This window comes from Globicephala melas, chromosome 10 (assembly GCF_963455315.2).
Source record: "Globicephala melas chromosome 10, mGloMel1.2, whole genome shotgun sequence".
Taxonomy (NCBI): domain Eukaryota; kingdom Metazoa; phylum Chordata; class Mammalia; order Artiodactyla; family Delphinidae; genus Globicephala; species Globicephala melas.
In genome coordinates this window covers 60,527,130-60,538,760 of record NC_083323.1, presented here as the reverse complement: position 1 = coordinate 60,538,760, position 11,631 = coordinate 60,527,130, and the positions used below count along the sequence as shown (strand labels likewise).

Here is an 11,631-nt window from a genome sequence, read left to right as displayed (position 1 = left end):
CCCCTGTCCAGGGGCTCTCCCTGCACAGGACGCAAGGACAGAGGGGACAGAGCGCTGCTGCCACTATGGAAAGGATGAGGGGAGACAGCCTATGGCATCAACCAGGCACCCAACGTGAGTCAGGCTGAACGATAGGAAAGATGCAGAGGTGAAGAAAACAGCCACTGCCCGTGAGGAGCCCCATCCAGGGCAGCACTTTCTCATCTAATAGGAATAATTATTATAGTCGTCATTTATTAAGCACTTACTTTCCATGCAGTAATGCATCCAATCCCTACGCTGGGGATGCTCCGTTTGCATCCTTTCTGCCCCCGATCCATTCCGGACCTCCTTGACCCCTGCAGGCTGCTCCCTGCTTCTCTGGCTTCTGGAGGAGGGGGTTGGCCAAGAAGGGGACACTAGCAGGAGATCTGAGAGAGAGGTGGCTATTTCCTCCTGGCCCCCTCCCTGCTCCAGAGGTGACTGCCTTCCTCTGTGATTACAGCTTCTTCCCATCCCCGCACCTCTATCACCCAATCAGTCATCCATTCTTCCTCTTGTCTCTTCAGCTCTACTCAGAGCCACCATCTCGTTCTGATTTTCCTGGGACTGTCCTGCTTTAGCACTGAAAGTCCCACACCCCGGAAAACCCCTGGGCCCTGGACAAACCAAAGGTTGGCCACCCCTGCTCAGGGGGAGTGGGGGGATGGGGTGGGTGGCAATGGCTTCCCACAACTGCCTGCCTCTGGCCTCTCCATCCTGTGTTTGTGCCCTCAGCCACATCCACACCTCTGTAAGCAATCCTTTCATTAAAGTCCATTTAGTTGAACTATCTTGGGTAAATTGGTTTCCTTCTGGGACCCTGAATGGTCCCATCCCCACACAGCCCGGTGAGGTAGGTATCATTATTACTAAAATCTTTTCACAGGTGAGGAAACTGCGGCACAAAGAGGTCAAGTACTTGGTCAAAGTCACACCACCAGTGAATAGCAGAGCCAGCATTCAAGCCCAGGAATTCTAGCTCCAGGGCCATGTGCTTACCCACTCATGTCTCCCTCATAGAAGGCAAAGGCTGAAAAGCTCCTTCTTAGATACTTTTGATGGAGAGAACTGTGGGTCTGAGAAAAGGGCTGGCCTCCCCATAAAGGAGAGGGCAATGGCGTGACCTCCTGCAGCTCAGGCCATGGAGTTGGGAGTTGACCAGATGGAGACAGGGAAGAGGGAAGGAGCAGTGCAGGAGCTGATGGGCTGCTGGAGAATGAGAAGGTGACCCTCCCGCCCTCTTAGCACCTGGCCCTGATGCCCACACTCCCGGCTTCATGCAGAGCTTCCTGCAGAAGAGGGAAGGAGAAGATGTTTCCAGGGTCATGTTCAGACAGGCCCAGAGATAGGATAAGCACCAAGGGGCAGGAGGGATGGGACATAGTTCCAGTCCCAAGTACCCATCAAGCCTCCAGGCACAAGCTGAGCTGCTGATCCCCATCCAGGGTGCAGGAGAAGAGCCTGCCCAGGGTCCCAGGCTAATAGGAAACCTGCGTTCCAGACAAGAACCGGACAGAAACAGAGCCAAGAACAGCAACGGGTGCAGCCAGACTGTGCCAGGGACAAGAAGGGTCTCGTGCATTCTGACATGGAGAATTGGGGAAGGTTTCCAGGTGGGACGAAAACTGGTGCAGACTTGGGAAGAAGGAGGAACAGGGATGAATGGGGTTGTCCTGGTCAGGAGTAGAGCCCACTGTAGGCAGTTAAGCAGGGAGCAAGATACAAGAGATACTAAAACATCAGTGGGATGGAGGAGATGGAGGGCATCCCAGGGAGCATAGTGGAGGGTTGGAAAGAATCCCTTGATGAGCTGATTGGGGTGAGGAGTGAGATGTCCACAGGACCTACCCAAACAACCATAGATATTCCATAAATTGCCTCCTGAGGAGAGTGAGCTGGGTAGCTGCATAGCTTTTGTTTTGCTGGGTGAGCTGTGCAATCCTGGGGCAGAGCTGAATTGCTGGAAGGAGTGGCAGAGAAGCCGCACATTGCCAAAAGGAGCCTTCATCTCTGGCCTGCAGCCTGTCCTCTAAAGGCCCTTTCAACACATATTTAAGGCTATGGCTCAGCATCATTGCTGAATTATTAACCTGCCCAGGGGAAGGTCAGGTTAAAGCTCAGAAGTGAGAGATGGGGGTGAGGTGACAAGACCCAGGTTTGCCACCCTGGGTGGAGCTGGAGCCAGCACATCACTGGGAGGGGACTGGATGAAGTGACAGAACACAGAGGACCTCAGCACAGAGGGGTTGTGCAGGAGACACCAGGAACAGAAGGGGTGAGAAAGACACATTAGGAGGGCACAATAGGTTTGATCTTGTTTGCCAGAGTAGCCCTAGTCCTGGCACTCAATCAAATTTATGGGAGGGAGGGAGGGGGGAGGGGGAGGGAGAGCGAAAGGAAGACCCACTACCAGGAGAACTGGGTGCTGCTTTATTTCACAGGAAATAATTGGACAGAAATACAGAAATGGAGGCCCAGAGGCTGCTGAAGAGGGCAAGGATGGTGTCCCTTGGTTCCAGCCCTCATGCTCTTGTCAGTGGGCCTCAGGCCTCTCCCTTGGGATGCGGATGCAGTCTGGCCAAGCCCAACCAGGAGTTTTCCTAGCTCGGCTGAAGGCTGTGGAGAGAGGAGAGGACGAGCCTGGCTGGAGGCTCGGCGCTGTGCTCCTTGGTTAGTGTAGGCAGCGGACAAATGAGATGCAAATCAGTATGCGGAACAAGGCCAGACTGGGCAAGCATTCAGAACAGCAGGCCGGACCCGACTGACTTCTGCAGAGCCCCCTGTGGGCTGGCTCGGGCTGTGGGCAGTGGACACAGAGCTGGCCATGCAGGGATGGGAGTGATAAGAGTGGGAGAAGAGCTGAGAGGGCTCAGGAAGGCGGGAGGGCGGGAGGAGCAAATGGCCTCCGGGTCACTCAGTATGTGATGGACGTCTTCAGACTTGACTCGACCGTCTTCTTCAGGATGGTGTAGCAGGTGGAGCTGGAGGCAGAGCCGGACACAGAGCAAGAGCCCAAGACAGGGCCCTGCCCAGAGCCCAGGATGACGTTGGAGTCACCGGTCACGATGCTGGAGCGGCTGGACCCAAAGCTGCCATTCCCGCCTCCGAGTCCACAAGGGCCCACCAGGCCACCATCTGCTCCTCCAGACACGATGGTGCTGCCTTGCCCAACAGCTGCCAGGAAAGGCACCAGGGTCACAGCAGGTCCTCGATTCCCCATGGGGTCCCTCTCCCAAAGTCCCCTGATACTCACAGATAGTGACTTGACCGGTGTACTCCCCAGACGTCCTGGGGGCAAAAGGACGAGAGGAAGAAATGCTAAGAAGGGCTGCAGAAAATATGTTCCCAGGTGCTTTTAAGCCTCTTAGAGCAGCTCGCCACCCTCTGAGCAGATAAAATCCTCAGTCCCCAATTTTAAATCCCTCCCAGCAGAATGGGTGGCCCCCGCTGGCTCACAGAGTCAAGAAACCTCTCAGCATCCGAGGGGCTTCCCTGGTGGCGCAGTGGTTGAGAGTCCGCCTGCCAATGCAGAGGACACAGCTTCGAGCCCTGGTCCGGGAAGAACCCACACGCCGCAGAGCAACTGAGCCCGTGCGCCACAACTACTGAGCCCACGCACCTAGAGCCCGTGCTCCGCAACAAGAGAAGCCACCGCAATGAGAAGACCGTGCACCGCAACGAAGAGTAGCCCCCGCTCGCCACAACTAGAGGAAGCCCGCTTGCAGCAACGGAGACCCAACGCAGCCAAAAATAAATAAATAAATTTATTTTGAAAGAAAGAAAGAAATCTCTCAGCACTCTGTGTTGGCCTTGCATCCCCCCACCCCCACCTCCGTCACACATCCTCAGGGCCCTCTGACCAGCCCCACCTGCTCTCCTCGCCCTCCAGCAGCCTGCGGTAGGTGGCGATCTCCACATCCAAGGAGAGCTTCGAGCTCATCAGCTCCTGGTACTCGCGCAACAGCCGCGCCACGTCCTGCTTGGCGGTTCTCAGAGCGGCCTCCAGCTCGGCCAGCTTGGTCTGAGCATCCTTGACGGCCAGCTCCCCACGCTGCTCTGCATGGGCGATGGCAGCCTGCAGTTTGGCATTCTAGAGAGGGGTAGAAATAAGGGAGGAAGTGGCTGTAAGCCCGACACAGACTCCCAAAGCACCTACTGTGGATATAACTTAAAGGCTGAGATGGACCATAATCTCAAGAGCTCAAAATTATTCCTGGCCATGGCCAGCTCTTCTCATTGTCAAAGAGAGTATTGCCTCTTCTGCTTCTTTAACTCCCAGAGTGGGTTAAGTAGCATCTCAAAAACGTCAGGTCCATCAAGAACTTCAGAAAATAATCTTATTTGGAGATAGGGTCTTTGCAGATGTAATTAGTTAAGGATCTCAAGATGCTATCACACTGTATTTAGGGTGAGCCCTATATCCAGTGACTGGTGTCCAAGAAAAAGATGAGACAGACACTGAGATGACGCCGTGTGAAGATGGAGGCAGAAATGGGAGTGATGCACCACCAGACGAGGAATGCCAAGGAACTTCCGGAGCCACCAGAGGCCAGGAAGAGGTGAGGAAGGATTCCCCCAGCTCCTTCAGAGTGAGTGTGGCTGCCCGCACCTGAGTTCAGACTTCTAACCTCCAGAACTGACAGAATAGATTTCTGCTCTCTCAAGCCACCAAGTCTGTGACACTTTGTATGGCAGCCACAGGAAATGAATGCAGCTCCTTCTCCACTTTCTCCCATGATCTTCCCCTATTTCTCCCCACCCTGTCGACCCTCAGCACCTTCCCTGCAGCACTTTCTCTCTCCTAGGGTACTTAAAGCTCTTCCCGTCCCGTACGGGTCATTACCTACAAGTCTCCTCTTGAGGGCCACGTGTCCTTGAGGCTTTTGGAACAGCCCCATTTCAAATACTTTATCCTGATGTTGTCAGAGTCTCATGGGCCTCAGTTTGGGGTCTGAAAAACATTCTCTGTGCTCACCTCTCCAATCCGACAGAAAACTCCTAGAGGAAGGACAGCATCCCTGTCCAATCAGCCATCTAGTTGATTTTCCCTCACGTTCGGTTCAAGAAAGAAGACATTCCCTAAAGGCTCTCTTTCACTTACCACAAAGCACCCCATGGATGAGGAACAGGGTCTCCATTCTACAGGTGAAGAAACTGAGGCTAGGAAAGGAGGTGAGTGGCGGAGCTGAGACCCTAACCCAGAACAGCTGAGGCCCAGTCCACCACTCTTACTGTAGCCTCAGTTCATCAGGCTTGTGCATGAAAAGGAGGAGTGAGAGGGGGCTGTGACCCCAAGAAGGATTCTCCCAGGAAAGGCACCTTGCTATGCAGGGGGGACTGTGTTTCCCAGACATGGGGACATAGTGACTCTCCTAAGTGCTGGCCACTGGTCTCTGAGACTCCACGCACTTCATTGTCACCTGGGTGAACTTAGTTGAGAAAGCAGGTTTCTTGCCTCCACCTTTTTTTGTGTGTGTGGTACGCGGGCCTCTCACTGTTGTGGCCTCTCCCGTTGCGGAGCACAGGCTCCAGACGCGCAGGCTCAGCGGCCATGGCTCATGGGCCCAGCCGCTCCGCGGCATGTGGGATCTTCCCGGACCGGGGCACGAACCCGTGTCCCCTGCATCAGCCGGCGGACTCTCAACCGCTGCACCACCGGGGAAGCCCTCTTGGCTCCACCTTTAGAGACTCAGATTCCCTCTCTCTGGTGGGAAGCCCAGGAATCTGCATCTTATCAGACACCCCCAGAGAACCCCAAAGCTTCCAGAGCAAAAAGTCCACATTTATGGGCAAAACACCGTGGCAGCAAATTGAGTAATAGGACCTGGTCACCCTCATCTCAGGTCCTTCCTCACACTCCGAAGGAGAGCAGGTCAGAATGGTTGGAGACTGAGTCTGGCCTTTGAATGGTCTGTGCTCCAAGAAGCAGACCCTGCTTGCATGTGGACAGGCCACCCATGGCTTGAGAGTCAGGCTGAAGTGCTTGAGGAAACCGCCAGACTCTGTGGTCTCAGCTCTCAACCCTCTGTTGATCCCAAAAAAACGATGCTTTGGGCTTGGGGAAAGTGAGGGCAAAGACACTTGAAAACTTAAGAATCTGTAATCCTCACACCTAGAAGTCAGGTCTCCAGGAGAAGCAGGAACCCACCTCCCTGCCCTTGCCATTTTCTCCCTCCACCTCTCCCAGCTCCTCGCACCCACAGCATCACCTGACCCTAAGGGGGTCTCGGCACCCCACCGTCCTGCCCATGTCCCCCGCTCCCTGAGATCCTGGTACTCTCCCTCCCTAACACGGGACCAGGAAATTCAGCGTGTGGCCTTAGAGTCCTTACTGGGCTTGACGAGTAAGTATCAAAAGAAGAGATAAGAAAAGAGATGAATTAACCCTCTCCCCAAGGAGCTGAAAGCAAGATGTGCATGTAGACACGGAATGCAGCGTGAGGGCTGGGGCCAGGGTTGGCAGTGCAGAGCCCATGCAGCTAGAATTCCCAGGAGGAGAGCTGAACGCCTCTGAAACGGGGCTTGAAGTTCTCTCCACCCCAAATTAGCCAAACCCCCAGCCAGTTATCAAAGTTTCACACAAACCCAGCAGTGACCCTGGCACAAAGGTGGTAAGACAGAGGGCTTGGGGGCTCTGGCACCCTCACCTGCTTTTTGAGGTTCTCAGTCTGACTCTGCAGCTTCTGAATTGCCTGCTGCAGCTGAATGATCTGGACTTTGGTCCCCTTCATTCGGTCCCCATGAAGCTGGGCAGACACCTGAAGCTCCCGGTACTGATGGGGGATGGGGTGACACCGTCAGTGGAGAGGACCCTCACCTTTGACCCCAAGACCATGAGGAACACCATGGCCCCGGTTCTCTGCCTCCTCACATCCTCATTTGGGAAGCGGGTTAAAACGCTTGGAAAACCAGGACACGGTGGGATGTGGTTGCGGAAGTCTGGGCTCATCTCCCACAGTTTCCCTGCATTGCCTCCCTCCTGGAGAGGGGAAACATGGTGCCCACCCAGCCCTGGTGCTTCAGAGAGGTTATTACAACTGCCCAACGGGACCAAGGTGGACGACCACCCTGGGGGGGCAGGCAGGGAGACCCAGCCATTTCCAGCATGGTGCCTGTCCCCCGGCCCTGGCACCTTGGTCTGGTACAGCATCTCAGCCTCGGCTTTGCTGGTCCCAGCGATCTCCTCGTACCGGGCACAGACCTCGGTGATGAGGTCTCTGAAGTCCAGGTGGCGGTTGTTTTCCATGGACAACACCACAGACATGTCGCTGGCCTGGGTCTGCAGCTGGCCCAGCTCCTGTGGGGAAGACTGACTCAGTGTCCGTTGGCCCCCCAGCTCCCTTTCCCCTTGGAGCCCCGGGCAGGTGGGCAGAGTGCCCTCTTCCTTCGGAGGCAGCCCTCCTTCGTGCCAGGTGACAATGAGCACACCCTGCCCTCTGCGGGGCTGTGTCCTTTTCTGGAATTGAGGGCTGTCCAACGACTCGTGGACATTAAAGGAACGTGTCCAGCAGGGTCTGAAATCACCTGGTCCCCATCACTCCCCTGACCTCCTAACACATCCTCTCTCTTGTTCCCATTGCTCCAGTCACAGCAGCCTCCTTGCATTTCCTCAAAGACACCAGCACCCTCTGCCTGGAATCCCAGATTCCCCACTGTGTGTCTGTCTTCCTCACTTCCTTCAGATCTTGGCTCAGATTTTGTCTTCTAAATAAGGCCATGCCAACCACCCTATTTGAAATCGCCACCTGCCCTACCCCCCTGCCACATTCCCAATCCTCCTTTCCCTGTTCTAATTTTCCTTATTCCCATAGTATTTATCACTTTCTAACATACTTGGTCATTTATTTATTTACTAGGTCTAGTGTTTATTGTCTGTCTCCCAATAGAAAGCAAGCTTCATGATTTTTGTCTGGTTGTTCACTGGTGTATCCCCAATACCTAGTAATTCACATGGTACATTCTCAGTAACTGTTTATCAAAGGACTGAATGACCGGCATCTAATTCACTCTAACCAGGCTTCACCTCCCAGCCACTCCCACTATTGCCACAGGAGCCTGCCCACCCTGTCCTCTTCCCTCCCGCCACCTGCCCCTGGCAGACCATCACTTCTGCCCTTAGTGATCCATACTTCTTCATACAGACGCCTCAAGAAGCAGATGTACTCTTTCAGAGCCTCCACCTTGCCTTCCAACTCCATCTTGCTCGAGAGAACTCCGTCCACATCCTGGGGACAGGAAGATAAAAGCCATATACCCCCACTCCCTCTTTGGGGGTCCCACTCTGACCCAAGAGTTCTGTTCACACACTGCCCAACACCCACCCCATGGCCATCTCCAGCTCCCATTCCTTCCTCCTCCAGCCCCGCCCTGCCCTGCTCTCTCTTTTGCCTGACACTGACCCACACCACCTTCAGGAAGCCTTCCCTGATTCATCCTAACCAGTCCTGTTTCTTCCACTCCCTCCCCACCCTCTCCCACAGTGACACCAGGGCTCATCACATAGTCCCTCAGTTGGATCTTGTCCTAGGGTCCCCCTGCGTCTACGTAGACGTCCCATTTCCTCAGAGGGTCCCTATAGGCAGTGTGACAGCATGTCGTGCGTGAGGATCTCCCACCCACTGCCCTCCCAGCCCAGGACTGGGCTCTGTGCACGGTGGATGCTCGGGATTCGGGTAGAGCAGCTGACCCCACCCTCACCTTTTTGAGGACCACGAAGTCTTTCTCCAGTGTGGCGCACCTGTGGGCCTCCCGTTCATACCTGCCAAGTAAGTATAGAAAGACGCTGCCTGGAGTGCCGGCATCAGAGCCCAGGCCCCTCTCCAAGTACACCCTCCCTGCAAAGGCCACTCTGCTTTAGATGCTCCAAAGCAGGACACGCCACCAGCCTGCTTCTCTACTCTTCCATCAGGAAGCTTTGTCATGTCTTATGTCCCTCTTCACTCTTTCAGCCCAGGTCGACTTGTGACATCAGGCGACTTTGCTTCATGTTTCTAAGGCACATTCAAACACTCTTCTCACTTGCCACTCACAATCATCATCTGAAGCAGGCATTTTGGATTTTATTAGAGAGATTACAAGATGTGCCCAAGTCCTAGATAATTAGGTGGCCCAAGCAGATCTAAAACACAGGTCTCCTGGCCCCAATCTTTCCAGGACCTTCCACCTGTGTCCTGGAGCAATGTTCCCAATGTTTCTGGAAGGTAAGAAAGGCAAGTGGCATTTTCCCAGTCCACAGATATGGAAACTGAGGCTGGGAAAGGTAAGATGCCTTGCCCAAGGCCACACAGCTATTCCTTGCTCACAGTCACTAACCCCAAGCCTCCTGTTGGTCCAGGGCTCTCTCCATACCACCAGGTGACCTGGCGGGGAACCCAGAACCACAGCCTACCTGTGAGTCATGCCACAGGCCTAGGAATGTTCCCACTAATGAATTCTCTTCCACCTCTGAGACCAGAGAATGTCTGAGTCACTTTGACCCACAGCCTGCTCAACAGAAATTTCTCAAGAAAAAAACCCACATAAGCATTGTTTAATAAGCCCCTGCCAGCCTTGACCAGAAATGTGGCCCTCGTAACTGGGGCCTGCTAGAATCGAGGCTCTCCAGTCCTGGGTATCAGGGGCTGTGGGACCACTTACTTGCAGCAGGTGGGGCCCCCTGAGAATCAGAGGGAATGGGGATGCGGAGGGGCTAGAGGGGAGACCGGTCATGTGACCCTGGGAGCTCAGCAGTGAGATGCCCTCTGGCTGACAGCCTGATTCAAGCCCTCCCAGCCCCCATCCAGGGCCCACGGAGATGCTGCATTTTGCCTACTTGGCTTTATACTCCTCCTGCTGGTACTGGCAGGACTTCAGCTCGGCGTCCAGAGACACCCGTTCTCCCTGCAGCTGCTCCAGCTGCTTCCTGAGCTGGAACAGACAGGCCTCGAAGAAAGACTGCAGGGCCTGGGGACTGTCACTCAACTCCTGCTGCTGCAGCAAGTCCCACTTGGTCTCCAGGACCTTGTTCTGCTGCTCCAGGAACCGCACCTACAGCACAAACAGCGGGTCCCTGAGGCAAGCCCCTGCCAGACTCCTTGGGCACAGCCTCTGGGAAATAAAGCCTGAGCAACCCTCTAGCCAGCCCGGAGCCTTTAAGGCCTTTGATAAATATTTTCCAACACACTAAATGAATTATAATGACATTTTTATAAAGGGAATTTCAAAACACTAATTAAACAGAGCCTCAGCATAACCAGAGAGCCTCCAGTTAGACCACAGGAGGGACTTCCTTGCTGCAGAAGTGATTAGAAAACTAGTAGGAGACCAGACTTCCCCATTCCCAAGTCCATCGAGAACAGTTCCTCGAGGGAGTCACAGAGACAGGGGCTTAGCTGAGTTCACCCTCACCTTGTCAATGAAAGAAGCAAACTGGTTGTTGAGGGTTCTAATCTGTTGGGTCTGCTGAGTCTGAACCACCTGGAACTGGGGGTCGATCCCAATCTTCAGTGGGGTCAGCAGATTCTGGTTGATGGCCACTTCCTGGATGCCTCCCGGAGGGCACGGGGAAAGCCCAGGCCCACCGACCCCCTCCCCATACCTCACCCCTAGCCTTCCCCTTGAACCCCAGGCCCTCCCACAAGAGCCTCCTTGGCACCCCCCAAAGGAACTGAGGCTCCTGCTGCTGAAGTTGACCCTGCCTCGGCCCCCCGAGCGAGCAGAACAGGCTGAGCAAGCACTGAAGCCCCTCTGGGCCCGGCAGGGAGAGAGAGACATGGCAGAGACTGAAGGTTTCACAGCTACAGACAGAGGATCCTCAAGGTGTGTGTGTTCCTGCCCTGAGGCCCCGGGACGGCACAAGACTTTTATCTCCTCCCGTGCCTGGGCTGGGTCTTGGAGAGCAAGATGCTCTTGGCCTGAGTGTGTCTGTCACTGACTCCAGCTGGCCTCTTCTGACACGCCTGGGGAATAGGTGCCTGGCAAGTGCAGAGCCCAAGGAAGAGACCCAGAGCCTGCCCTCAGAGCTCCCAGGCTATAGGAGGGATGGGCACATTCTGAAGACCAGGAAGTAGCCAGAGACCTGGATTTCAGTGCTGGGGGATGGGGGGAGATGGCCCTGAGCAAACTTCCTGAGGGTCATTCAAGGAAGGCTTCCTGGAGGAGGAGATGGGGAAGAAGGGAGGCACATTCAAAGGGAAAAGAAGATGGAGGGGGTTCAGATGGAGCCCTTGAGTGCCCTGCAGATGCTGGACAGAGGAGTGCATCTTCCCGAGGGAGGGCCTACATTCGAGAGGAGGAGGAGGAAGGCACTTTGCAGCACAGGAGAAGCCAGGAGGTTAATAGAGGTGTTATTGTCATCGTTAGCTAAAAGACACTGCAGGGCTTCCCTGGTGGCGCAGTGGTTGAGAGTCCGCCTGCCGATGCAGGGGACATGGGTTCGTGCCCCGGTCCGGGAAGATCCCACGTGCCACGGAGCGGCTGGGCCCGTGAGCCACAACTACTGAGCCTGCGCGTCCAGAGCCTGTGCTCCACAACGGGAGAGGCCACAACAGTGAGAGGCCCGCGTACCGCAAAAATAAATAAATAAATAAGTAAAAGACACTGCAGGATTTGGAAATGAAACAGAAAAACAAG

At 54.8% G+C, this 11,631-nt stretch overlaps 1 protein-coding gene across 1 annotated transcript; it reads right to left on the bottom strand.

The window, feature by feature from the left end:
• Positions 1 to 2,935: 2,935 nt before the first annotated feature.
• Positions 2,936 to 10,773, bottom strand: KRT78 (keratin 78). Its single transcript, XM_030866912.2, has 9 exons — positions 10,408 to 10,773; positions 9,833 to 10,047; positions 8,719 to 8,779; positions 8,151 to 8,246; positions 7,154 to 7,318; positions 6,669 to 6,794; positions 3,891 to 4,111; positions 3,275 to 3,309; positions 2,936 to 3,195 (listed from the first exon to the last, which is right to left on the bottom strand). The coding sequence occupies exons 1-9, from the start codon at positions 10,771 to 10,773 to the stop codon at positions 2,936 to 2,938; spliced, it is 1,545 nt and encodes a 514-aa protein (XP_030722772.1).
• Between the last annotated feature and the right edge of the window lie 858 nt (positions 10,774 to 11,631).